General features: G+C 53.9%; 7 protein-coding genes across 7 annotated transcripts; 2 read left to right on the forward strand and 5 right to left on the reverse strand.

The window, feature by feature from the left end:
- Window positions 1-3,977: 3,977 nt before the first annotated feature.
- Window positions 3,978-5,578, forward strand: NECHADRAFT_33402 (uncharacterized protein; the record flags this gene model as incomplete). The annotated part of the gene is made up of 4 exons (XM_003046003.1): window positions 3,978-4,347; window positions 4,395-4,510; window positions 4,563-4,647; window positions 4,701-5,578. The coding sequence occupies 4 exons, from the start codon at window positions 3,978-3,980 to the stop codon at window positions 5,576-5,578; spliced, it is 1,449 nt and encodes a 482-aa protein (XP_003046049.1).
- A 268-nt stretch (window positions 5,579-5,846) lies between these two features.
- Window positions 5,847-7,067, reverse strand: NECHADRAFT_91078 (uncharacterized protein; the record flags this gene model as incomplete). Its single annotated transcript, XM_003046576.1, has 2 exons — window positions 5,847-6,578; window positions 6,612-7,067. 2 exons carry the CDS (start codon window positions 7,065-7,067, stop codon window positions 5,847-5,849), a joined length of 1,188 nt encoding a protein of 395 aa, XP_003046622.1.
- A 762-nt stretch (window positions 7,068-7,829) lies between these two features.
- On the reverse strand, window positions 7,830-9,681 carry NECHADRAFT_33959 (uncharacterized protein; the record flags this gene model as incomplete). The annotated part of the gene is made up of 4 exons (XM_003046577.1): window positions 7,830-8,971; window positions 9,130-9,188; window positions 9,238-9,544; window positions 9,612-9,681. The coding sequence occupies 4 exons, from the start codon at window positions 9,679-9,681 to the stop codon at window positions 7,830-7,832; spliced, it is 1,578 nt and encodes a 525-aa protein (XP_003046623.1).
- Window positions 9,682-14,688: 5,007 nt separating this feature from the next.
- Window positions 14,689-15,360, reverse strand: NECHADRAFT_91080 (uncharacterized protein; the record flags this gene model as incomplete). Its single annotated transcript, XM_003046578.1, has 2 exons — window positions 14,689-15,192; window positions 15,307-15,360. The coding sequence occupies 2 exons, from the start codon at window positions 15,358-15,360 to the stop codon at window positions 14,689-14,691; spliced, it is 558 nt and encodes a 185-aa protein (XP_003046624.1).
- A 330-nt stretch (window positions 15,361-15,690) lies between these two features.
- Window positions 15,691-17,795, reverse strand: NECHADRAFT_66496 (uncharacterized protein; the record flags this gene model as incomplete). The annotated part of the gene is made up of 4 exons (XM_003046579.1): window positions 15,691-15,975; window positions 16,029-17,407; window positions 17,479-17,552; window positions 17,619-17,795. 4 exons carry the CDS (start codon window positions 17,793-17,795, stop codon window positions 15,866-15,868), a joined length of 1,740 nt encoding a protein of 579 aa, XP_003046625.1. The 3' UTR covers window positions 15,691-15,865.
- Window positions 17,796-19,181: 1,386 nt separating this feature from the next.
- NECHADRAFT_76500 (uncharacterized protein) lies at window positions 19,182-21,574 on the forward strand (the record flags this gene model as incomplete). The annotated part of the gene is made up of 2 exons (XM_003046004.1): window positions 19,182-21,188; window positions 21,242-21,574. 2 exons carry the CDS (start codon window positions 19,182-19,184, stop codon window positions 21,572-21,574), a joined length of 2,340 nt encoding a protein of 779 aa, XP_003046050.1.
- A 162-nt stretch (window positions 21,575-21,736) lies between these two features.
- On the reverse strand, window positions 21,737-26,377 carry NECHADRAFT_32168 (uncharacterized protein; the record flags this gene model as incomplete). Its single annotated transcript, XM_003046580.1, has 8 exons — window positions 21,737-22,382; window positions 22,429-22,615; window positions 22,672-22,696; window positions 22,749-23,031; window positions 23,085-23,878; window positions 24,029-24,154; window positions 24,781-26,038; window positions 26,247-26,377. The coding sequence occupies 8 exons, from the start codon at window positions 26,375-26,377 to the stop codon at window positions 21,737-21,739; spliced, it is 3,450 nt and encodes a 1,149-aa protein (XP_003046626.1).
- Window positions 26,378-26,494: the final 117 nt, after the last annotated feature.

Here is a 26,494-nt window from a genome sequence, read left to right on the forward strand (position 1 = left end):
CTGGTAGGAGGGGCCAATAAACAAGGTTTTGACAACGAATGCGACAAAAGTGAGCGTGTTGGCCGACAAGACAAAGACAATAGACTTAGAAGCAAAGGGCGACTCAATCGAATAAAAGGAACAGCTCGCGCGCAAAGTCGCGACAACGAAGGAGAGAAAACTTGATGGGCCAGACTGACAGGGCCTGGGATTAACAGCACACTAGACCGAGTATGTTGTTTTGGCAACAAGGGTCCGCAGAGTGTAAACAAACGTGAATGTAGGGGACGCGGCCGTTGATGTGGGGCCGTGTTTTGATGCCTTAGGCGTTTGCTCTGTTGCAAACGCCTGGTCCCGTGACTTGTCACCTGAAGCTGCCTCTGGATGCAACGTACCTCGAGCAGGCATCTTTCCCGTCTGAAGCCTCTTGGAATAAATGAATTGCTGCGTCTTGCTTGGTGAATGCTACGTTTTCATTATATTCTCTGCAACGATCCTCTAAAAGCCGGCTTTTCGAGTTTGGAAATCCTACTTGGACGTTGTACTCTGCAAGTCTCTCGAACCACTGCCAGAGACCGAAATTACTCCCCAGATTACCTCCAACAAGTCAGATTCTGGCCCGATCATTTCAAGATTCAATGTTTCTTTCAGTTTGATTGCTTTGCAACGCCAATTTCTTCTTTCAGTGGAAATGTCAACAAACTGCCGTTGCCCCTAATCACTCTCACACTCGGCTCGTGCCACACGTTCCACAAGCTTTCCAGAACAGGAGCCTTCCCCATACAGACGGCGACAGCTTGATAATATCGGAAGTTGGCTCTCTGTGGGCCAGTCTTCCCGCGGTCGCTTATTCCTTGAAACGAGCCTGTCAAGCTCGAAGTCAGACATGCACCGGTCTCGTCTTGGATGAGCGGGCCGAGTCTGGATGTACAACCCTCCCTCACTGTACTGTCGCCCTCCCCAACGAGGCGTGTGTTGCCTGGATCGAGACGCCATTCCTTGCTAATTCTCCTGGTTCCACCGTCTTCGAGATTAGCTTGGCTGAGGCTGGCCGTATCACCCCGTGGGACTGAACGAGGTCCGGCCGTCGCCCTGAGGCCAGTCTGACTTGGTCAGCCGTTGTGCAGGGCGCGTCCTCTACATCATGTACCCGTTAAGCTTCATTTCCCTCTGTGTGGTACTAAAGTGCGGGTCTAGGTCGTCGATCACTCTACGCACCTAGTCGTCCAACTCGTCGTTCCTCGAAGCGTCCAAAGTCTCGACAGCGACGTGCCTGTTCTGCAAACCTCTCGTGACACACCTGATACCAAAAGACTCGGGTTTTGCATATTACCTGCAAGTAGATTTGGCCATGGTCTTGCAAATCGCCACTTTTGAAACCAGGACTTCTACCTCCCTACCACTTTGTCCTAAAGGAGCTGTCCAACGCAGCACGTACGGACACGGCGGCACATGCAATGTACTCTCACAGCACCACAGCACCTACTACGAAAGAAAAATGGCAGAATGCTCCGAATTCGATGCAGGGAGCCGGTGGGCGCCTCCAGTCGCACCTCGCGTGAGAGCAGTGACAGTTCCTCGCCTTGGCCTCCCGCTGTCCCACATCGATATCGTGTACAATCATCTGAAACTATGCCTTGAGACTCAGAAGCTTCTGCTCACATCCAGGTCCCGAGGTGTGGAAGCAGTTGTTGCCGAATCCGTGTACAGCTCGGCCCGATGAGCTCACCAGATGATCAAACATGACGGGTCTCTATCATCTGGAGGGGAGCTCATCTGCGGCAACAAACTAACTGTGACTAACCAGACAGACAGTGCCAAATTAGCCCAAATCTGCACACCGCGACGGTGTTCTATCGGGACACATCCTTGTCAGCCGTTGCCGCTGCTTCTTCCCTTTCCTGGCGCCTCTGGGCGTGCTGGTGGCTGCGGTTGAATTGCACCATCACCAATCGAGCAAGAAGCTTGGATGAAGGGCAAGAGGCCGAACCCGGAACTGTGTCGCTGCCCGAGCCGTCGGTTGGTCGCATCAGATATGATCCATTTCGCCAGAGCCAGTATTGACATTTCTGCCAGGGGTCACTGACTCGAACGATGGCGCTCGAGCTGGATGCCATTGCGAACTGATCGAGGCAATTGGGGTGACCAAAAACTCCTTGCTGGGCAGACCCTACCTGACGCCTTCATGACTGATGATGCAGCCTACTGCAGCAGCTCGCAACAGAGGGCGGCTCGGCGAGATGATTGCCCAAGAAGTATGCAACATGGCGACCTTGGGCACCATAGACCTACTGACTTGGCCGCGCGGGCCTAGCAATCCCCAGGAGCTGAGGGGCGGGCGTATCGGGCATGGACTTGTGTTCCCTCGGACATTTTTCTTGTGCCTGTACTCCTAACAGCTCGTGTGGGTATCAAGGGCCGGCAACATGACAGGCCTCCTTTCAGTCTCTCCCAGGGAGCTCCTCAGGGAGAAGCTAGCAAACCGACTTCTGGAAGACTCATCGAACCTCACCAGACAAAAGACTACCGGTGTAGGATGCAACGGCTATGCACAGCCCTTTTGCACAGGGGGCGGCAACCTGTTGGGGAGCGGCGGTCCCGTCATAACAAACCGGAGCCAAGTCATGCTGCGACTGGCTGCGGTGGGAGAATGATCTGATAGGGTCTTCGGCAACGTCAATCACCAGCCTGTCTCAGCAAAGAAGTGCCCTTCGTAGCTGTCAGTTGTCATACGGACACGTGGGGCGACTCGAGCAAGGTCGGGGGGAGTGTTGAGATTAAGGCGGGCTTCTCAGTGGCAGCAGGACCGTCATTCTTTGTTGCACAGGCTTCAGAAAACGGACTGGGGTAGAGGGTCCTGGACGATGTGGTATGCAGGCAGCCGTCGGCGCTTCAGTTTTGCCAAAACCTCGTGGGGCGGGCTCAAACAGGGCGAAACAGCTAGTTTGCGGTCTGGGGTCACCCATATTTGCGCTTCTGGGCTTTATTTGCTGTTCCCGCCGACTCCCTGGGCATCACGTCCGTGTTGGGAGGGAGGCGAGATGTCGAGATGGCCTACTGAGACGGCACGGTGTTCAGGACGGCCGGACGTCCCTCTGCGAGGTTCGGCTCCAGAGATACATTGCGGGAGTGTAACGAATAGCAGGGCGTGAGGGCTGAGCCAACCACCCCCAGTTCTGCACCCCCTGCCGCAGTTTCTCTGGTCTCTGATGTTTATGCGGAGAAGACGGCCTGGAAGCATATGGGGGGAGCTCCAGCTGTTTGATAATAAAGCGGGACTCTGGGGATTCACGCGCAGCTCTCGGAAGCGACTGGGAGAAACCTCAGCAGTGGGACAGACCGCGTCTTTGGCCATCAAACCAACAGGCCTAAGCCCTCGTCATTGCTTTTGTCCCCAAGGCTCCAACCTGAGCCCTCTCTCTCTCTTTCAGTCACTCGGCGTCGCCTTGCCCCCCCCCTTTGACGGCCTCGTCATCTATCACTTGGTGGCTTTGCCTAGTAGACAAGGCGGTGGAAGTTGGTAAACGGAGCCCTCTCCCCTGAGAGGTTGAGCCTCACGTCCAGAACAAAGAAATCTTGACCGGGGAACGGAGCCGTGACCGACTTTTTGAAGTTGCAGATGCCCTTCACGCAGGCGCCCTGAGTTGCTGAGCCTGACCGACCCAGGGTTCCTTGTTCATCGTCATCTCAGCGCAGCAAGCTAGGTGTGTCTGTCAGGCGCGAGACTACGCTCTCTCTCTCGGCGGCGCGTGTTTGTCAAGCTGAGGAGTGACTTGAGGGCGAGGAGTTTCCACTAGTTGTTGCGTTGCGACTTGTCTGTCCTTCCCTGCAGACCGGAAGTAGGTATATCACGGCCGCTGCCCGCCGTACCCTCCAAACCACCCGGGTTCATCCACCCTTCTACGACCAGTCCCTTGTCTCTTGCATGCCGCGGACATCCTGTTTACCTCTCGAATCGCGGCTTCTGGGAAATCTGACAAACTTGACTGGCTTCCATTATGCTCTCACTCAAGACTCTCCTCAACCCAGCCCCTCCCGGCCAGGATGGCCCCCTTTCCTTCCGTCCAAGTCCTACGCCCCCGTCCCCGACGTTTTCTGCTGCCACGGACACCTCGAACTCGGCGCTGAATCGTTCGATAATGCCTCCTGCCCGAGTGTCCAAGGACTCTGGTGGCCTGGCCAAGTCGAAGCTGCGAGGCCAGGTCAACTATCCCCCTTTCGAGAACAACCTCGACGAGCTGTCTCTCCGGGAGATGCGCAAGTTCAGAGTCAAGCCCCTCGGGAGCATCCAACAGAATTGCCTTCACATCCCTTACAACAGCGGCAAGAAGGACTTCTTTGAGAAGACGGGACGAGAGAGCTTCGAAGGTATGTTACTCGAGATGGGCATTGATGTTGGCTGCTAACGATCACAGTCTTTCGATACGAATTCACCCTCCCTGGTCAGGACACCGAGTACGCTGTGATGTGGGATTACAACGTCGGCCTTGTGCGCATGACTCCCTTTTTCAAGTGTTGTCGATATGGAAAGGTCAGCATCCTGATGCCACAACACTTTCGCAGCATGGGCTAACGAGATCTAGACGATACCAGCCAAGATGCTGGGTCTCAACCAGGGTCTCAAGGAGATCACGCACAGTATCACAGGTGGCTCCATAGCTGCTCAAGGTATGTTTCTCGCTGGTGAGGAGGTGTTGATGGCGCTGACTCTTTTGTGGAAGGCTACTGGATGCCGTATCAGTGCGCCAGAGCCGTCTGCGCGACATTCTGCTATGAGATCGCCGGAGCTCTCATCCCCATCTTTGGCCCTTCGTTTCCTTCGGATTGCGTCCCTCGCGACTCGCAAGGGTTTGGCCGGATGGTCATCGACTCGCAGCTTGTTGTCGAGGCCGCTCGCGAGGCCGACATCGCTCGACGCATGCATTTGAACGCCGCTGCCCCTGTCTTTGGCGCTGCTACCAGCTTTCCTAGAGATGGCAACGCCCATCAGACCATGTATGCCCCTGAAGAACGCAAGCATCACTTTCCGTCGCGCATAGTATGCAACCCTCCGTGGGTGCCGGAAAACGAGAGCGACCACCACTTCATGTCGGCCCCTAACTCTGCGTCGAGCACCGGGTCGGGACCTCTTACATACATGGTGGCATCACGCCCAAACTCGAGCTGGGCTCCTATCAACCATCCGAGCCCACAGCCAGACTACGCATCTCCTCATCCATGGCTCAGTGCCGTGCCACGCATCCCACCCTTACTGCACCGGTCTAACCTCTCCACTTCGTCCTGGGGCTCCAAGCGACGACTCGAACACGAGGACTGGGACTACAACTACAGCTACAGAGACAGTGCTAGTCCCAACCTGAGCATGTGCTCTGTAGTTCCAGCCTCCACCCCCGAGGGCAGCCCCGCCGGGCAGAGAGAAGACAAGGTTGAGCTACAACCTAGAACCGACAACTCGCAGCAAGATGCCGCCATGCTGCTCCTCAACCTGTGCAAGCGAGATCAAGAGTCTCCTGCTATGGGCTCGCTGAGACCTGTACACCGAGACTCTGCGCTCAGGGATGAGCATCGAAGCAAGAGACAGCGGGCCACATCTCTCTGATTTACACTTGTCGGCGTTGAGAGGGCGATCATGGTGATGGGAAGCTTGGGATATATGACCAAATAGCGAATAGAATGGACTAGCTCGGGCAGGTGTTTTTTGGGGAAAAGTTTGGGTTCTTGTTCTTTGAATGCTTTGGATACTGCAGATGCATATAACAAACTTACACATGGACTGGTTAATTATTAGCAATCGCAACTCTTCTTTTGTAGTTGATCTTCAAGTCATAAACACATGTACTTTTTCTTTTTAATCTACCTGTTCAGATCTAGCTCGCCTCACCCTTCTCGGCTGCCCTCTTGGCCTTGTGCTCCTTGACCCACGACTCGGCCTTGTCCTTGGGCACGACAAAGATCCTCACAACCTCGTCCACCACCTCGACCTTGCCCGTTCCCAGAAGCTTCAGCAGCGACACCTTCTTGCCCATCTTTAAGAGTCCTCCCTCCCGGGTCTCGACAAAGGCCTCGACGTTGGCCAGCGTGTACTTGCCTTCCTTATCCCACGGCAGAGGGAAGACATAGCCTAGATGGTCCTCCAGCGTGTGCGTCTCCTCAAACGCCTTGACAAAGTCCGACTCGAGGTCTAGCGGGTACAGAAACACGGTCGGGAACGCCAGCGCGCTGCGAGGATCATCCGGGTCAGGAACCAACGCTATCCCCGCGTCTTCCATCTCGGGCGGCTGCGAAGTCGTGCGTGTCGGGATGTTGCGGGCTCGGAGAGCAGCCTTGACGAGCATCTCGCGGCGCTTCTCCTTTGCGACGCGCTCGGCTTCCTTCTTGCGACGGGCATCAATCTCTTTGGCGCGCTTGATGATGTCGTCAGCTACACCGCGGAGAGAAGCGTTGGACTCGTCGAGGGAGAGACCACGGGCGCATACATCGTCTGCCTCTTCGATGCGGTCCACGGCAAGAAGGGCGCGGGCACTGCGGTAGTAGGCCTTGAGGTTGCGAGGGTTGAGGCGTAGAGCGGCAGCGCAGTCGAGCCAGCAGCTGCGGTAGTTCTTGACTGCGAGGTGGCATGCTGCGCGGTTGACGTAGAGTGTCTCGAGAGTGCTCTTCTGCTTGGCGATCTCCTCCTCCGAGTCCTCCTCCCCGTCAGGGTTCTTGGTAACCTCTCCTCTTGCGCGCTTTCGCTCCTCTCCGGCGAGAATAGCAATACCCTTTCCGTAAAACTCCTTTGCGTCGACGTACCCTCGTATCTTGAAGCACTCATTGCCACGCTCCTTGAAGTCGACACCGTTCTCCAGCGGCGTACCCTCATACGCAAGAGCCTGCAGCGCAGCAATATCGTCATTCTCTCCCTCAGCGGCGTCCAAGTCCGTCATGAACAGCGGCGACTTGTTGAGATCCTCCCACACCTCATCAACCGTCTTGCCGCTGGCGATGGTGTGTGCGGGCGGGAGCTGAGGTTTGGTGGCCTCGGAGGCTGGCGTGGGCTCCGAGACCTTGAGGGACTCGTCCATCTTTTCCGTGATTTCCTCAATCTTCATTTTGTGTGTGTTTGTGATGCGAATGTTTTGTCTTCCTTCTCCTTGGTTATTTGTTCGTGTCGTTGATGGTGCTAAAAATTGATGAGCCTTCTCCAACTTTCTGTGGGTGGCGAAAATCTTATTGGGCATTGACCGAAATATCGCAACTCCAGACCAGATGAAATAGTCTACACTTTATATTAGTTAGCAAACTCGTTCCCAAGGTTTAACTAGTTTCTGAAAGAACCAGAACCATTTCAAGGGTGTAATTTAGACACTTTAACTCGAGACACTTGGGGTTGTCTTGCTCCTACTAACCACTCACGATAAGATTTGGGCCGCGACAAGTTATTAACTCTTGATATTGATCTCTATTCCTAAAACAACCCAAGTAAACCGTCATAAATAATACCCTTTTCTAATTCCCGCTCTTTTTCTAAACCCCAAGACATCTGAATGTCGAAATACTTTTTTTATAGTCCATCTCAAAACGCCCACATATCCATCCCGCCCAAACACAACGCTACCAAACCTGACCCAGGGGATATCCGATAAAAAGGGGAAACAAAATAAACCTGACCGTCTAGAGCTTTTTTGCTTTTTGAGGCTTGAAAGAAAACCGAAAACCATGACGCCTTGCGTGTCGCTTAAAAAGAGAAAAAAAAAGGCAAAAACAATACTTGCTTGCGTAAGTTGAGCAATCTCGGAGTTGGTGTAAGTGTGTGTCATCGGTTCATGTCGACCCTCAAATCAGTCAAATTACGAGCAATCATCATCTGCTCTTCACTCCGAGTCGTAAAACTCAACCTCGGTAACAGTGACAGTCGTGTTCTGTTTGTGAGGCACAGAGGGAGTCTCTTCAGTAGGCTCCTCGTTCTTCTGGCGGGGAACATAGAAACACTGGATGGCTCCGAAAACAGCGGCAATGGCACTTCCGTACCAGGCTAGGGCAGAGCAATCAAACTTGCTGCCCAAACTCCAGAGGTAGCCAGCGATGGGAGGGGCAATCATTCGGCAGGCTGCACCGGCACTAGCAGCAAGTCCGTTGACCTTACCAAGGGCGCTGGGAGTGGGAGTGGCCTCCTTGATGAGGATCATGAGAAGGGGGTAGAGGATGATGGAGAGAATGTTGCGGACGATGAGGCAACAGTAGATGGCAGGGAAGATGAGGGCCTCGGGGACGAGAAGAAGCATCGGCATCAGCATATAGGCGATGGGGTGAAGAATGGTGACAAAAATGAAGAGCCGGTAGGTGCCAAACTTGTTGGCTGCCCAGGGAAAGATGAAGACCTGGATGCACAGGGCGATGCCGCCATCCACAGCCAAGATCATGCCCACGTTGCGAAGAGTCAGTCCCAGGCCGCCGGGAGAGTAGAATGGGAAGATGGAGGCAGAGTGGAGCATTTCGATGGCAACTGCGCGCTTCTCTTCGAAAAAGATGGGCAAGAGATGATCAAACGTCATGGAGTGGTAGGTGAAGATGGACAAGGCGACGATGAAGCCAACAACACGACGGTTCCAGACCTTGAAAGAGGTCACGGGCACCTCCTTCTCGTCCTCGACAAGCAGAGGGTCCCAATCTTCGCCGGGGGTCTCGATAGCACCATATGTCTCGGGCTGGGCATCCGTAGTAGGAATCAGAGCAGTCTCCTCTGTGGCATCGTATTCAGGCTCAGCAGACTGGACGGGCTTGGGCTGCATATCAGGGTGGGTTTCCACAAGAAGGAAGAAACCTAGCACGATGCTCACGAGAAGCAGTCCGGAGCAGATGAGGTTGGGGAGCAGGTATGGGAATCGCTGGAACAGGCTGCCGGTGGGAAACGTCTCGGGCCACGATTGGTGGGGGTTCGCAAACAGTCCTCCTATCGAAGGACCGATGATAGTACCGATACTCCATACGAAGGGCATAATGGAGAATGCGCGAGCTGTATCATTACTGTTAGTCCATGCGAGACTCGTGCGTGAAAGAGGCATCTTATGTGACTCCTAAGCTCACGTGGGGTTTCAGGCTGAAAACACCACATCTTTGCTCTCATCGATTTCACGGCCTCAGAGACAATGTCATGACGGGGAGTAAACTTACGCTCATGCTCTCGCTTTGTAATAAGCTCGCCTACCATTGTTTGGATAACGCCAATGTTACTAGTTTCACGTCAGTTTGCGCTCTCAATGGCTTTAAAAGGCAACGCACCCGTTGAGCAGACCACCCAGGCACCGTCCAAACAGAGCAACCCAGAAGTTTGACGCGAGTCCTACGGTCAACATCGAAATGATAGTACCCCCAGACCCGATGATAAGCACAGGCTTGCGCCCTATCCGGTCAGAGAGAGCACCCCAGTACATTCCCATGGCAGCTTCAGCGAGAGAGAAGGCTGAGATGAGGATTCCTGAGTAGACCGAGGCGTGGGCTTCGTCGCCAATCTGAAAGTCCTTGACAAGAGCCCAGGCATAGGGAAAGATGGATGTCAAGGCAATAGGTTCTGCCAATCGGACAATTGCTAGACAGTAACTGTTAGAAACTCTCTCGCAAGTTTGAGAAACCCAGGATAAGAGCAATCAACTCACCGAGAAGAAAGAGTTGCATGGCAGGGAATGCATCCGGATCGCGAGAACCGGTCAGCTGGAAGACACCCATGGCTGCTGACTCAACCGGGAAGCAGACAAGGAGCAACAATGCCAAACAATGGCAAACACAAGGATCCCGTGATATTCAAGGCCAATCGTCAAGCAGACGATATATGTAACAATGAAGAGCAAAGCTTTGGTTCGAACGAGGATGTACTGGTTGATGCGCGGCAGGAACGTGGACTTGTCGTGGTGTTTCTCGTAGTAACCAGGAGGCAGATTTCGTTTGGGAGAGCGAGGAGCGAGTTTCACAAGAAATCAGCAGAACTTGGAGCAATCACAGCCTAGGAAAGACGACTGGAAGGAAGGCGAAGACGGAGACTGCTTTGGAAGTGAGCGAGCAGTGTGCAGCACAATGAGACAGTCACGGAGAAGAGGGTGGGAGAGCAGATATTTGAACCATCCATGGCCAGGAGGAGCCGTGTAAGTGCGGCGAAGGCTCCTTGGTGGAGACCGAGACCGCCGCCTGTCAGTTCAAGCTCAGGAAGAAGCGACCGATAAGGCCCGTTCAGACAAGCCCAAGGTAACATGGAGGCTTCCATCGTTTGCAGCATGCATGTGGGGCCATGAGCAAAACCGAGCAGGCTGTTTCTTCCAAGGTGCATACTGCCTGCGTCAGGTCCAAGCAAGGGCCAGAGGGAGAAAGCCGAGAGAGAGATGCAAGAGAAGGTTCGACGACACCCCGGGTGCGGCCAGGGTGACGGGCGGGAGTGAGACAGGGCAAGCTCCACGCCGACAGCCAGCTCTGGCGGGGCCCAGACGTTTTGGCGTGTTGATCGCTGTGCGTGTTCAGTTCGGGGAGTTGGTTGACAGGATAGGATGTGTATGTAGCAGAGCAGTTGTGAGAAAATTGGTTTCAGTGGCAGGCGTGTGCCGTTGGTTCCTTGAGAGCCTCCCTGGTCCTTATCGTCTCGAGGAATGAATGCGATGTAATGGAAACGACGTTTGCTTCGCTGATCTGAGTCACGTCCAGTCCAATCCGGCCGGACCAACAACTCCTCAGACGTGTCGCGTGACGTTGGACAAATGTACTCTTGTGCTTCTGACCGGACCATCGCGAAACGGTTGTCGGGCTGTCGGCATGGTGATCAGTAGGACAAGCTGTCCCGTAGTGGAAGTGAAATGAAGCCATCCCTAGACGGAACCGCAATAGTTTTTGATGGGGATACGGCCTGGTATCTTGTGGTGGATGCTTGGCTGGGGAACCTGGAACCTGGGCCTGGCGGAGAAGCTGACGGGCTGGATTCTGCAAGCAGCTAGCGAATTGAAGCTTGTGATTGGATGTGTTCACCGATAGTGGTCCGTGCCATCTTTTTTTTTTCTTCTTTGGATCCACGTTAATCTGGTCCAAGCGTCCAACCTTAGTGTATGCCTCTGTCCGGTATTGAAAATTCTCTCCTGTCGTTACAGGCGCGTCCAGATGTCGGAGCCGATGGCCGGGCCTCGTTATTCCGCTGCTCGCTCGAACAATCTCGTAACATCAACTCTAAGCGCTATGCAACGACTCAAGTCTTGGCTTGGCCTCGATGCGCCACGCAAGCAAACCGATGCCCAACAGCCGGCTTCTTCCTGGATCTCCGGCGAAAATGCCCCGTAACCCGTAACCGCAGCGGACCACCCTCCTCTTGCTCCCCTCTTCGCTTCGGACGCTTTTTGACTCTTGCTTTGACGTTGGATGCAGAGAGCACCGTATTGATCCAGGTCACCAAGATCGTTCCCTGCAACCCAACAAACCCACAACCAGTCAGGACCCTGATGGCAGGCCACGGTCCTCTGAAGTGCCGGTGAAGCTCCGTCACTGATACATACCTAGAATCACATGTCGACACTGATAACGAGATAAGATACGCTCACGGATGCGGCTCAACGACGTCAGCGCTGTACTGCATCTCGAGGTCTCAGATGGGTTCCTCTCAGGCTGCGGCAAAGCATGAGATACGGATGGATGGATGAGTGGCGGTTGCCCAGCACAGAAGGAATGGAAGGACGACCCTGAAAGCCACGCCCCGAGAACCGGAAGCATTCAGCACTAAGGCATGCCGTCGCAACGTGCTTTCATGATGGTGGGAGTCTGTGCGCAGCGCCCGCCCGCTGCCTCGCTTCATGCAACCGTCCAGGTTGTTGTACCCAAGGATCCATCCAGATGGCTTCCTGGGCTTCCGGAACGTTGGTGCCAGCCCTCCATCTTCCTTTGCTCCCGTCCGTCCCTTTTCATTTTCCACAATTCCCATGCCTGTTGTCATTTTCCCATCGATATGAGCACCAATTGCGTGTCTTTTTTTGCTCCGTATGCAGGCAAAGGAGGCGTCGGGCCGTTTTCCGCCATGTACATCTTGGCAATCGTTGTGATACAGGCACAAACGCCTCCCTCGGGCAGCCGAGTTGGATTGGGTGGTGAGGACGAGAGGAAATCAGTCAACCAAGCTGGCTTATCTCGCAGATCAACATGCGTTGGTGTTGTGTTGCGACCCACCGGTTGTTGACCTGCATGCTCCGTACGGCTGCTTCTGTTGCTGCTGCTGCATTCATGGTTCCATGCAATTTCCAGTGCCTCCATGAGGTGGTTCCAACGCCGATGGTGCTCCGTGCCGAGTCACCAGCTTTTCTCTAGCTCATGAGAGTCCATGGTAGCTAGCGCGCGCAACCACCAGGTCCGACCTGCGCAGCACCCAACCCGAGCAACCGTCCACCGCCTTTTTCGCAATCCCGCCACCAGAGAGAGGTTGGTCCATATGATGGATAGGTAACCGGAGAATTAAAACAAGAGTGCCTCCTGACGACGACAACCCTCTCGTTCGCAGTGCGGGGGAGATCTCATGGCATGGCTAACGACCTCCCTAAAACCGCCCTCGTGCCCTCATGAGATTGTCCATGAGCCGCCAAATCAACTTGTCTAGGCCCACACCGTCCGGCCTCCCAAAGGTTTAGTTAGGGTATGTATATATCGAGCGGCTAAATTGGCTCGATCCCGCCCCGTCATGGATGGTGGGTCTTTTTTTCAACTACACGCCATAGTAAAGCTGCCCTGGTTGCTTCGATCAATGCGGCTTGGACAACAACAACTCTGCACTGCACCGCATCCCTGACTGAGCTGACCGTTGCGGCGGCTGAAAAGGCTGTGGTCGGTTCTTTTCGTTAAAAAAGGTACATTTGAGCCCCTGTTTCACGTCATGTCGTCATTGCCGACAGCGGCACTTTTCCTTCTCTTGTCGATCTCTTTTTCTTACTCGGTCTCCCGGAGGAGGTCCGGAGGGTATTCCGAGCCGAACTTGACTCGTGTTACGCCTAGCAATTTCTTCGACTGCCATTGAAATCCGTCTACCCTCGGCTTCTTATCCCATATTGTGCCGATAGCTCCGTACGCTACCAAGTGAACCAGATGACCAGTTCTCCCCCCTTTCATCTTGCACCCCGCAATTCGGAGCTTGGAGCTGGCTTGTGCTTCGCGGGGTTTGATCCCACACGAAAAAAACAACAGTCGGTTCCAATGCCGTCAAAACAAGCCGACAACCCGACGGCAGTATTTGGAGACGGGCTATATAAGTAGGGAGGATCCAAAACTGGTTACATGAATCTCAATAGTGTTGCTAGCTTTGACTGGCGCAACTTTCTGATCGGGGCGGTGTCATGTTTGGTGCGGGTCTTTCATGATATTACCGAAGTAAACAAGCCAAACTCGACACAGCAACAGATCCGTGAGACCGCGTATTCTCTAAAAAGCTTCACCACCCACCGTTTTCATGTGCTCACCGCTCCATCCGAGGACAGTTTCCGAATTGGTAGGCGACTATGTCCTGGCTCACGTGTGTATCGCAACTAGCTGTGCCTTGGTCTGTGATTTCTCAACAGTTTGGCCTTGACGATGTCACCTCAACCGCCCATCAACGACTTCATCACGCCTCCGGATGCGACACCTTTAAAGGTCCCCGAATTCCCCGAAACCATCGAGGAGACAGTTGTCTAGGGCTGACGATGGGTGTCGGAATGGTCTCAATTCTTTCCCATGCCTAGCTCCTCGCGCGCTAATCAAGACATGGCAAACCCCTCCTTTGAATACGAACGGGTCTGGATATACGTCGCTGGTCATGGCGACGGGAGTCGTGCGCCCTACTTGTTCCCCGTATCTTAAGCCAAGAGGTGGCCTTCTGCATATCGAACTAACTCTAGAGAGATGTCGTGAAAGCTTGATAAGCGATGCTCAAAGGTTAATGTCCATGGTCTCGTGCGCAGGTGGCAGATGATGGATTGGCATTCCAAGCCCATGGTTAGACAGCACCATGGTCTCGGGCCAGATAGAGCACCAGGCTAACCTACACCATGGGACCATTTGCGCGTGGCGTCGCGGATAACGGGAAATGCAATGGCTCAGACCAAAAGTACGAACAAGTCAGAATATAGAGCAAATGTTCTGCTACATAGTTAAAAAGAATTCCATAATCTAAGTTCATGCTGTATTAGTTGGCGTGAAGTGCGTGTGTGGCACATCTGTTTTTAGACCTTCGTTGGTAAATCCCATCAACTATTCAGTTTACCCCAAGACAGTTACTGATTACATTGTAAACAAGCAATCTAAGATAAAAGAGAACCTCTACATAACCACAGCCAACCCCTATTTCGCTCCGACGCTGAGTGATAAGCCGTGAACATATCTTCACTCTTGTTGGTATGTCTCATATCTACTGCCTTTATCTATTGCCAGACCTTAGTCGCTAAAACGGTACTTTCGGTCTTTACCCATGCCAAACCATCGTTCAAGGCTAATCAGTCCCAAGCAGGGTACAACGCTCAAGCCCGGCTTGCTATGTTGGGCATCCTCAGCCCTAATGCAACATCACTTGATAGGCGAACCTTGCCAGTCTTGATCCAAAGTTCCGATTCACGACCCAGATAACGCTTAACATTCGAACAAGTCTTGGCCAAGCCTTGGGAAATGGTCTTCGGAGATGTCTTGCGTGTGGCTGTAGACGGCGAATTCTCTATAACTCCATGCTCTAATACCAATGCACTCTATACACCATCACTCAACGCCCATCTCCTTCAGAATCGCCTTATACCGCTCTGCCTCCTCCACCATGGCCTCCTCGGTCCTTGGCTTCCTGTCCTCATCATCCACCCTCTTTAGACCACCGCCAGGCTTGGGCCTTTCCATCTCGCGGTCCCACAGCGCACCGCCCACGTTGCCCTCCTCGCCGGCCATCTTGACGTAGACGGCGTCTGGGGCACCCATATCGCCCGGGGTCCGGGGCACAACGTGGACGTGAACGTGCGGCACCGTCTGTCCCGCATCGGCGCCGTCCTGCACTGCGACTGAGAAACTACCGGCCTCCGGCTCCGGTGAAGGGAAGTAGGCACGCGCGAGGAGTCGTTGAATCAGCTGCACCGTCGTGAAAAGGTCGGCTGTCTCGGCGGGTGTGAGGTCCGTCAGGCGTTTATGGGGTGAGTGCGGGCAGACTAGGACATGACCTGGTATGAGGGGTTTAAGATTGACCAGTGCGAAGGAATATGGTGTTGTGAAGAAGACCTGGCGTTGTCAGATCAGGCACTCGATGTTTGGGTGAGCCCAGGCCATTGAGCCCGTTCAACGCTGAAAAACGGCCCCAGAACATAGTTGAGTGCTTTGAAATGTTCGACTTACCTGGTTCGTCACCTCAAACGGGCCAAATTTGATGGCTCTCCCGGTTTTTGTCATGATGCCTCTCACAGAGCGGACAGTTGTGAATGACCGAGCTGCCGTCCTCACCCTAGACGCGAGCATGCTCCAATGGAAAGGCCTAGAGTCGGGTGTGAAATGATACGAATTCACCCGTTATCGGACAGTTCAATTGATGCAGTGGATTCGTCAGGTCTTGGTGTGGCTGGTTGGTTGCTGTGAGTGAGTAAAGTTACATAGAAAAGTGTTTATGAGGTCATATTGCCGTTGTCCCGGTAGGAGAATGAGCCCCACATCTTTGGACCAGTTGGCTAACACGACAGACAGCGAACAGATTGCGGTTACTACACCTGGGACAGACACTGTGATAGCTTCATTTACTTGTATTCAATGTGTAATACATTACGTCGTGTTCTTGCGACTCCTTGTATTCCGATATCGCCCCAGTCCCGCCAAAAGGTATCAATGCGAAACCAGCAACTCCAAACACACAGCAAAGTATAAGTATAGGTGATATATCGTGTATTAAGAAATGACAACTTAGTTACTGAAACCGGACTTGATCTTCGTCGATAGGAACCTGCGCAGTAGCCGTATCGAAAGTTCCAGGGTTGAGTGGTTCACTCTCCTCCTCTGGCTCGTCATGCCATACAACTGGAACGTGTCAGCTCTCGCTCATCAGGAATTGCAGGAGAATATGGACTTACCATGGGGCCTGACGAGGAAGCTCGCCAACAGGCCAATTCCAAAGATACTTGCCAGCAAGACAAAGATGGCCTTGGGGAAGAAACGAACTGTCGCAGCGTAAAGTCCGTTGAATAGAACCGGGCCAAACACCCTCGCCAGAGCGTGCAGCATGCCAATGGCTCCCAGCAACTGACCTACCCTCTCTGAGGGAACATGCTTGCTGATGATAGCCTGACTTGTAGCACTTCCCAACCCACCCAAGGCCGTGACCATACCGCTGGTCACAAAGCACTCTTCCGAGCGGGAGAGGACGTACCCCACTGTTCCCAGAACATCTGACATGAGAGCGATGCGGAGTAGCCACACATCCAGGTTGTCAGCACCCGAGTTTCTCTCCACCGCTGCCACTCCAGACTCGCGACGAAGTCGAGCTGCTGGACGAATACGGCCAAAGTAGTTGATGAGGGGTAGTAGACCCATGAGGATAAAGACCCTGACCATGGACAGGGCTGAGATAAACAGGGAGCTTTCCAAGTTTCCCCAGTCGAAGCTCAGCTCGGAATACAAGATGATGACGGCCCCAGCAGAAATGGGAGCACCAATCATGATGGCATCATCAGCCGCGAGAGCCACCAAGTTGCGCCGAAGAGCAGGAGACGTCCCCGGACCCTTAGGCCACAGGACCCTGAGGGGTGCAAATGGATTAGTAGTTCGGATGGTGTGAAGCCAGGATCCTGAGGCTTGCACTCGCAGCTCCTGCTCCTTTTCCCACTTCTCCCGAGCTGCCAGCTGCTTCCTCTTGGAAAGAGACTCGGGCACGACAAGCCATACAAAGAGGGCAAACGCTGTGTGGCATCCGAGCACGACGTAGAAGAGATAGACAGAAGTGCCCGTCCACTTGATAAAGAAGCCCGCCAGCAGAGGGCCAAAGGCGAGTCCAGCAAAGAGACAGCCTTGGATGAGACCGAGAGCGACGGCCCGGTTGGAAGGTGGTGTGCAATCACTCGTGTAAGAGTAGCACATGATGCTTCCTGCAGTGAACGAGCCTGTCAACCCATCAAAGACGCTGCCGAGGATCATCCACCGATAATTGACAACCTCAGGAAATTGAGCCGCGAGGACCGTGATCATCTCAGCCATGACTCCTCCCACTGAAGCAAAAGCCATGAGACGACCTCTACCATAGCGATCCGACAAGTGACCGATGCGCGGAACGACAATGGCGCTGAGAGAGCCTGTCAAGAGGCTCATGATCAACATGAATGTAGCGACATTCTTCTGAACCTCTGGAATCTTGCACTCGGGGTTGTCGCTCCCAAACTTGCGCTGAGGGTCCGCAAGCAAGGCAGGATTCAAGGTAAAGTCTGGATCATTTGTTTGCTTATCGGCGAAATATTGCCTACAAACAAGATCAAGGATCCTTGTACCCGGTAAGCAACTTGATCGCGACAAGGAGGGAAGCTGACATACAAGTTGAGCTTTGGAATTACAACGCCTCCAAAGGCGAGGGTAAAGATGACATATGGGCCGAGCAGCCAAAAGACCTACGAGGTCGTGTCAGATAAAAGGGGGCTTTCGCGAGAGGCGCCTCGCGCGCCGGGGCTCAGTACCGACGGTCTACGCCACCAGGGCAGGCCTTCAAAGTCCTTGTAGCCATCCCAGCCGCTGCCGCTACTAGAGACTGTACCCTCTCCATCTCTACTTTCTATGCTGCTGGTCGCAAGCAGACGAGTTGTCTCGGTCGCATCGATAGTCGCGTCCCCCGCGGGATCCTTGGCTCTCGTCATGGTCGGCGCGCAATCTTGTATAGAGGCGCAGTATTCGGTTCGAGGCTGGAGTCGCAAGTCGGCGACAGTTGAGGGCAGCTAAAGTCGGCTTTATCAAGCCCAGTATCGATCAAGGTAGACACTGGTGCATGGCCAAGCAAGCTTGGTATGGGATATTTTTGAAGTTGTTGTAGTTGCGCCGAGCTATCCGTGCCCCCTTGTCTCAGAAGCAGCGAAAGTTTGGTTGTGCTCCTGTAGGATGAGACAAGAGTGACGAGGGGAAACTCGAGAACAAGCAACAAGAGGATTAATAATGGGCGAGATCCATGGGATGGGATCCATGATAAGTCGAATGGCTAATGGATGGTGTGGAGTCGCCCGGGGCATCTCGCTAAGGTACCGGTAGCTCTAACTAACCAAACCAACCATCCAGAGCTGGACAACGCAGATGGGAGGAATGAATGAATGAATGCCATGGCTCCAGTCACTGAGGAACAGCAAAAAGGGTATTTTCAGACCACGTTTCATCTTTCTCTCGTCAGCCTGCCCTGGCTAATCGTCTTCTCTTGTCGCCATCGTCAGCTCCATCACGGCATCGTCAGGCACGCGGTTAGCAACTCTTGATGGATGAATGACGCACTCCATCCCCCCTTTGAATCATGCAGCTAAGATCTTGTCTGATAAGCTACAGCTGGGTGGGATGTGTCGGACTTTGGGGGGTTCCGACACGCCGGGCTCCTCCGCAAAGTCCGCAGTGAAGGGAATGGACCAGGCACGCGGCATTGGGTCGGATCGGATCCGGTTAAAACGTCACGAGAGAGGAGTGGATCATTGTTTTCTATGACAGCATGTTTTGGGGTGTTTTTGTTGAAGTTGCTGATTTGACGCGGCAGCTTGAGATGATGCCTTTATGGGTAATTATTTGACAAGTTGTATCAACATGACGGCTAATGGATGGAAGATGGAACGAAGGCCAATAGTCGAGAGTATGATGCTTATTCTTGGAGCTTATTTGACGACAAAGCCGTGATATATTGATTGCAGCTGGCCTTGGGCCCTGTTGTTGACATCAAGGGCCTTGTGAAACCCCATAGAGTTGAGCGAAACACACAAAGTAAGTACAACTGGTTTCTCAAGATAGCATCAATAGATAAGTTACTCAAGGCTGGTCTAAGTAATGCATATTCTCTTCTTTTTACCTTCCATCTCAGGCAACCTCATCATCACCTTCCACAGCATGCAGGACGGTTTAACTGTGGGTCACCAGCACCACCAATTACAAGCTTGGTACTGATGACTCAGCTTTCAATGCGCGCCGCAAGGATATTTTCATGAAAGCGTGTTTCGCAGCTCAAGGCTCCATCGCATTCAACCTCACACGACGCGACTTCAAAAAACACCGCCATCATGCCCGTCGTCAAGGGAGGCGTGTGGACCAACATCGAGGATGAGATCCTCAAGGCCTCCGTGTCCAAGTATGGTCTTAACCAATGGGCACGTGTCTCGTCGCTGCTTGCGCGCAAGACGCCCAAGCAGTGCAAGGCCCGTTGGAACGAATGGCTTGATCCCAGCATCAAGAAGATCGAATGGAGCAAGGACGAAGATGAGAAGCTTCTGCATCTTGCCAAGATTATGCCCACACAGTGGCGCACCATCGCTCCCATCGTCGGTCGAACTGCCAACCAGTGCCTCGAACGATACCAGAAGCTCCTCGATGAAGCCGAAGCGCGAGAGTCATCTAGTTTTGGGTTGATGGGTCCGGAGGGAGGTGAGACCCAAGCGCCAAGCGCCGATGATGTGCGACGACTCCGTCCCGGCGAGCTGGATCCCGACCCCGAAACGAAGCCTGCACGACCCGACACGATCGATCTCGACGAAGATGAGAAGGAGATGCTGAGCGAGGCTCGTGCCCGCTTGGCGAATACACAGGGTAAAAAGGCTAAGAGAAAGGCGCGAGAGCGTCAGCAAGAGGAGTCTCGCCGCTTGGCAGCCTTGCAAAAGAGGCGAGAGCTCAAGACGGCTGGTATCAACATCAAGGTGACGACTCGGAAGAAGGGCGAGATGGATTACAACGCCGATATCCCCTTTGAGAGGAAGGCCCTGGCTGGTTTTTACGATACGTCAGAAGAGATGGTAATGAACGAGGCCCAGCGCGCAGCCTTCGACCCTCGAAAGCAGCAGCTGGCCAACAAGCGCAAGGGAGATGATGATGACGACAAGGATAGAAAGCGGAGGAAGAACGACAAGGACGGGTCATCAGAGTCATACAAGGCCGCCTTGAAGGCTGGTCAACTTCAAAAGATTCGAGAGGCCGAGCAGAGTAGCAAGCGTCGCTCGCTGGTCCTGCCGTCTCCTCAGGTCAGCGAGGGAGAGTTGGAAGACATTGTCAAGATGGGAAAGATGGGTGAGGCTGCCAACTTGAGGGCGCGAGAAAGCGAGAACGATGCGACGCGAGGACTTGTCAACACATATTCGACCCTGAACTCGAACGCCCCTATTCGAACACCCAAGGCCCCTGAGCAAGAAGATCACATCGCCAACGAAATTCGAAATATCCGAGCGCTTAACGAAACAAAGTCAGCCCTTCTGGGCGGCGAGAACACACCTCTGCATGAAGGTGCTTCGTCGACCGGCTTTGATGGAATTGCCCCCCGAAAGCAGACAATCTCAACACCAAACCCCCTGGCTACACCTCTAAGAGGACCCGATGGCGTTGGTGCGACCCCTCGTCGGCCAGGACAGACCCCATTACGGACACCACGAGACACCCTCGCTCTGAACCAAGAGGACGGCATGTCGATGGCTTCCGCTACTCCCCGAGACATCAGGATGAGGGAAGTGGCTCTGCGCAGTCAGTTGAAGTCGGGTCTCGCATCACTTCCAAAGCCCAAAGATACGGAGTGGGAGTTTGATATTCCAGACGAACAGAAGGAGGCTATGCAGGTTGATGAGCTTACGGAGGAAGATGCCGCGGAGCGAGACCGGCGGGAACAGGAGAGGCGAGAAGCAGAAGAGGCTCTTGAGTTCCGAAGACGCACTCAGGTCATGCAGAAGAATTTGCCTCGACCAGTTCGTGTCAATTTTACCGACCTGGTGAAGAAGGCAAGCCGTATCACCAATGAGGCCCAGTCACTCATCGCCAAGGAGTCGGCCAATCTTATGGCCAACGATGCCATGAGATACCCCCTTCCTGGTGGCCAGGTTAACGGTGCGCCCCGAGCATTGCAACATATTGACGATGATGCCCTCGCTGAAGCTCGCCTCTTGATCATGTCGGAGACAAAGCCCCTTCCCAGCCTTGAAGATATCCAGAGTGCATTCGAAGCTCGTGCAAGTAGCTCGCTGCTCCTGGGCTTGGGATGTTACAACGACGACGAGGAAGAGCAAGGGGTGGCGATGAAGGCGGCATTTGATGTAAGTCTTGTCTAATAGTTCAACCCCTGAGAAGTGATACTAACGTTTTGCAGTCTGTTCAAGATTCTATCATGGCATCAGCCGAGCAGGGTGCCAAGTTGGAAAAGAAGCTGTCACTTCATCTCGGAGGTTACCAGAAGCGGCAAAAGATGCTCCGCGACAAGATGGGCGGCGCAGCCGATGCTCTAGAGAAGGCCCGGTCTGCACTGGCTGGTTTCAAGACCCTGGCCATCTCAGAGGATGTGGCTATCGAGCGACGACTGAATGCATTGCGTGAAGAGGTTGGCTTTGTGAGCCGACGAGAGAGAGAAGCGCAGGAAGAGTACAGGAAGGCCAAGGAGGAGCTGGACGGGCTGATGACAAACGGAGTCAATGGGGTTCATTAAGGGACATTTACAGTGTATAAATAGGGGTCAATCAAGGCTGGTATCGCTTGAGTCTAATGCTAACAATCTGAACCACTCGCCGGTGGTATTTTCTACCATACATTCTGTTTCATTCCCTCCCTTTGATAACTTTTGACATGTTGATTTCATTTCAGTTCAAGCCTACCTAGATCTGTGCTTTCTAACACCAAGACGAGGAAGCTTGATGGGGAGAACCAACAGCACCGAGAGCAGGGCAAAGAAGGTACAGCAGACAAAAGTCAGTCTCAAAGCTGCCTCGTAACTCTTGACAACCTGCTCGCGATAATGGGGTTCCAGCTTCAAAACCTCCTCGACTGAAGCCCTCACGCGGCGTATCACGTCTTCGCGCTCGTCGCCTTGGACAAAGACGTTGAGGTAATGCAGCAGGGCGTTCTGGACGACCAGACTACTGCTCGCAACACCAAGGACCATACCCAGGCTGCGCCATAGCATGAGCGTGCTTGTGACGACGGCCTGCTCAGTCTGGGCAGATGCGGCAAGAATAGCCATGAAGGTACCGGGGAACTGGAAGCCCTGGCCGATGGACGAGGGGAGTAGGATGAGGAGGTAGACGGGGGAGGGGAGGTCCCGGCGCAGGGCTGAGAGGCCGATGGTCCCGATGAGGATGCAGATAGTGCCGCTCATGACGGGCCACTTGAGGCGGCCGGTCCAGGTTACAGCGAACCCGACAAGAGTACCTGTGAAAGAGGACGCGACGGTCGGGATGATAAGACGGAGGCCAGATGAAGTGGCACTGGTAAGGAGGACGGCCTGGAAGTACAGGGGGCTGGGGGTTGTTAGCAGAGGCGGCGATGTATATAAGGGCTCCTTACATGTTGAACAGGATCGAGTTGGCAAGCAGCGCTGCAATGACATTGGAGAAGATGAGGTTCGCTCTGGGGGCGTGGCGGATGAGGTAGAGAGGCATGATGGGCTTGTGAACCCATGATTCTACCCAGAGGAAGGTCGGGAAGACGACGGCAAAGATGACGAGCGAGGCAATGACAAAGGGGTGAGACCCTGCGAAGTGTTAGCTGAGTGAGTCTTTGATGGTGTTATGTAGAGTTGGCACTTACATGGCAGAACGTTGCCTCCAAGATTCTATCACCAATTGCATTAGTAGAAATTCATCTTGTAGAAAAGAATAACTCACCAATCCAAGAATCACAAAAGTAATAGAAGTAGTCAGCAGCAGAGATCCCTTTGCATCAAACTCCTTGAGAGCCTGCCACACACCCTTCCTCTCCCCCTCGATGCCAAGATCATCCGGGATGGCGATCCAGGCAACCACCATGCACAGAAGCAGCGGAGGAACCTGGACGCCAAACTCCCACCGCCAGCCAAAGTAGTCGGCCATGGCACCTCCTGTTGCAGCGCCTAGGGCTGAACCGACGCCGTAGTTCATGTTGATGTAGGACTGGTAGGCACCTCGGTCTCTGAAGAACATATTAGGAATAGAGGAGCATATGCGTATTGGGGGTTTACTCACTCGATAGGTACGAGATCGCTCACGATGATACTACCAAGTGTCATGACACCACCAGCACCAAGACCACAAAACGCCCTACCAACAATAAAACTCTCAATACTCCCCGCAAGAGCACACCAAGTAGTAGCAACAGCAAAAACACCCAGACAACCGACAAACAGCGGCTTGCGGCCAACAGCATCCGAAAGACGGCCCAGCAGAGGCTGGAACGCCGACGAGGTGAGCAAAAAGGCAGTCGAGAGCCACGAGGCAGAGTTGGAGGCGCCAAAGTACGACGTGATGACCGGGTGCGACGACGCCATGATTGTGCCGTCGAAGCAGGATATAAAGTAGGCTGCTAGGATCTGTGAAAAGATGAACCAGAATCTTGTTGTTGATGTGCCGTTGAGGAAGGGGGACGAGGCGGTTGTTCCATTGGTTGCGATTGATGCTATAGATCGACCTGTAATTGAGTGACGTCGATGTATTAGAGGAGACTCTTCATGAGGCACATCCCCATCATCTTCCTCTTCTTCATCCTCCTCGTCATCCGTGTAAAACGCCTCCCCATCTTCACGATGAATTACAGGGTTAGGGTTAGGCCTAAGCATAGCACTCTCCATAGACTCTGGCTGTAGAAAATGACCTCCCGTGGTCAACGACCTCGAGAGAGCCTGAAACTCGCTTGGATCAACAACCTCGTCGTCTTGGTCATCGTCGTTGTCGCTGTTGGTCCGGCCGCGCGCGGGGACCGGCACCGGAACGGGGAAGCGGCCCGCATCCGATAGGGGAGCCGTGCCCGGGACGGAGGAGGTCTTGTGAGACGGACTCATTGATAAGACCACGTGCAATTGAGTGATCAAATTAGTTTAAAAACAAGTATAGAAAAAAAAGAAGGAAAGAGAAAGTAAGAAAGAGGAAATGAAAGAGAAATCAGGTTTAGTAAGGGTGCTGGGTGGAGTCACTCGCCGTTGTCGTGATCGCAGACTTTTCCCGGGGGTTGCGCACTTGCAGGCAACCCGCGCTTGCAGCTTAGATTTAGCCCCGCAAAGCCCACGGCGGGTTCGGCGCGACCATCGGGGGCGGGGAGGCTTATAAGCGTTCAGGGATTAGCAAAAACCTGCCGTGTCTTGTCGGCGAGAGTGGCTCTACCAACCTCGAGTGGCTTCGGAGCTGGTGGTGTATAAGTCTGACTGTGCTAGCTATTGATAGCCTTTCAGAGACATTTGACAGTTGAACTAAGAACAAGTTAGTTCAAGCCTCTTGAAGGCATAACTTGGATAAGCCTCGACTCGTGAGAATCGACCGTCTTTTTGTTTCTATAAGCGAGCAATTAACAAATACAACAACCAAAAACAGAATGCTTGCCTCTTCCTCTTGTCTCTTCCCCCCTCCTCCTTTCACCGGCTTCCCCTCCCCCCTCCATGTCTCACAATCACACCCACGTTATCATAAAAAAAGAGAGAAAGGACCCCCATGTGGGATGGATGGATGCTCATGGCGATCATGTGTGCCCCCCCTTGTTAATTACAGTACCGGAGCAGACCGGCTGCCCCCCCAAACCAAACCCGTTCGTTGCTCCATGTGTATGCAATGGATATGTAACCCAAGAATCCCAACCAACCTCCTTCTACTTGTCTATCTTCTTGCTCGACGACGCAGCAGCCACGAGAATACCGGCTCCGGTAACACCACCGTCGTGACACGGGCTTAGTACCACTCGAACCGTCTTCTGCCCGTTGAACCGTTTCCTCACCAGCTGGTCCAGAAACTCCTGGCAGTCCTCGAGGTAGTCTTGAAAGTGCACGATGCATCCGCCCGTGTACCCGACTCCCAGTTCGTGATCCTGCTGCAGGACGTCGGATCCCTCTGCTGGAACTTCCCCCGCCAGCGTAAGCAACGCCAACGTCGCGGCCGCCACTATGCCAGCTGCGCGGACTTCTATGGCCTTTGCAATCTGGTAAAGGGCGCTGGCGAGTTCTTCGGTCCACGTGAATGGCGGCGAGCCCGATGACTCGGGGAATTCCTCCCGCAGACCGGCGAGCAGGACCGATGGCCGGAGCGGCTTGAAGTGACTCAGGAACGTGGTTGTGAGACCGTGCCGCCGCAGCAGCTTCTCAGGCAGCGTCTCCGCCGCGATGCCCAGGTGCTTCGTCATGTAGTCGACCAGCATGATGCGCCCGAGCTCGCCCAAGTACCTCCCCGCCGTCATGTACTCGAGCGGCTGGAACCCGGGCAGCTCGTTCTGCGAGTCGAGCACCTTGTCCCATGCGCTCACCAAGCCCACCTCGTGCAGCGGAGGCGCCGTCCCGTTGATGCTCCACTCGGTGTTGATGGCGATCTTGACGTCCTCTGCTCGCTCCTCCGGCCGGGTCACAACGCTTCGCGGGCGTTTGCTAGGATGCAGTTGGCTCACCTTGAGCGGGATGGTGGCGTTGCAGCCCGTTCCGAGGATCAGGCCCATCGAGGCTCTTCGGTTAACAGCCTCGTCAAAGTTGAAGATGAACGAGACGAGTGTCGACACTGAATCGTTGGCGATGGCCTCGACGCGGATGGGCGGCAGCTCCGACGGTTTCGCACGGTTATATCCGTCGGTGAGGCGATCACCAAGGTCCAAGTCAGCAGAGATGGCGAACCCCTTGCCCATGGACATGAGGGTGGCCTCGGACAGAGAGTGCTGCACCATGGGGAAGCTAAACGTCACACCCAGCGGCATGGCCTGGTCGAGCGGCAGACGCAACGTCTTACAGCCATCGTGGACCACCTCTGCGATGCACTTGCCAATCCAGAGGAAGAGGCTGTCGGGGTTCTCGTTCTTGAGGTGCTCGTCGATGGGCCACGACCGTTCCAGCAGACGCTTCACATATCTGTGCAATCCGGTGCGAGTGTCTGATCCATTGACAGCATGACCATCTGTATTGTCTGACGAGGACGTCCCGAGTTCGACGAAGCCAACTCTCAAATTTGTGCCTCCTCTATTTCCAGGTTAGCCGTAAGCACAAGTAACCATATCTCATCTCAGTCACTGACATGTCTATGGCTAGGTGGCTAATGACATTCTACGTCAGCCAAGAGTCCGGTTCATACAAAGACTGCCAGAGAAACATCAGAAGCTCTCACCATCCTTGGCTCCTCTCAGCCTCTGGCCGTAGAATGGCATCCGAAATGGGGGTAGGCAGAAACTGGTTTTGCGAATCTGACGCAAGCTTCTCAAAGGCCACCAAAAAACGTTGAGACAGCGAATGGATCTTGTCAATGTCCACCGAGAGAGGTTCCAGAAAGTCCTCGATGGACGATGTTTTCGCGGGTGCCATGGCGAGGGCGGCGCAGTCGACGCTGAGGTGAGCTTTGAAACGGGTGACTTTGTGCGGCCCCAACTCTAGGGCATCGTCACGATGACAGGTTTCTTCTTTTTGTGTTGAGGCTTGAAA

The sequence above is a fragment of the Fusarium vanettenii genome (genome assembly GCF_000151355.1).
Source record: "Fusarium vanettenii 77-13-4 chromosome 2 genomic scaffold NECHAsca_18_chr2_1_0, whole genome shotgun sequence".
In the NCBI taxonomy this organism is placed as follows: domain Eukaryota; kingdom Fungi; phylum Ascomycota; class Sordariomycetes; order Hypocreales; family Nectriaceae; genus Fusarium; species Fusarium vanettenii.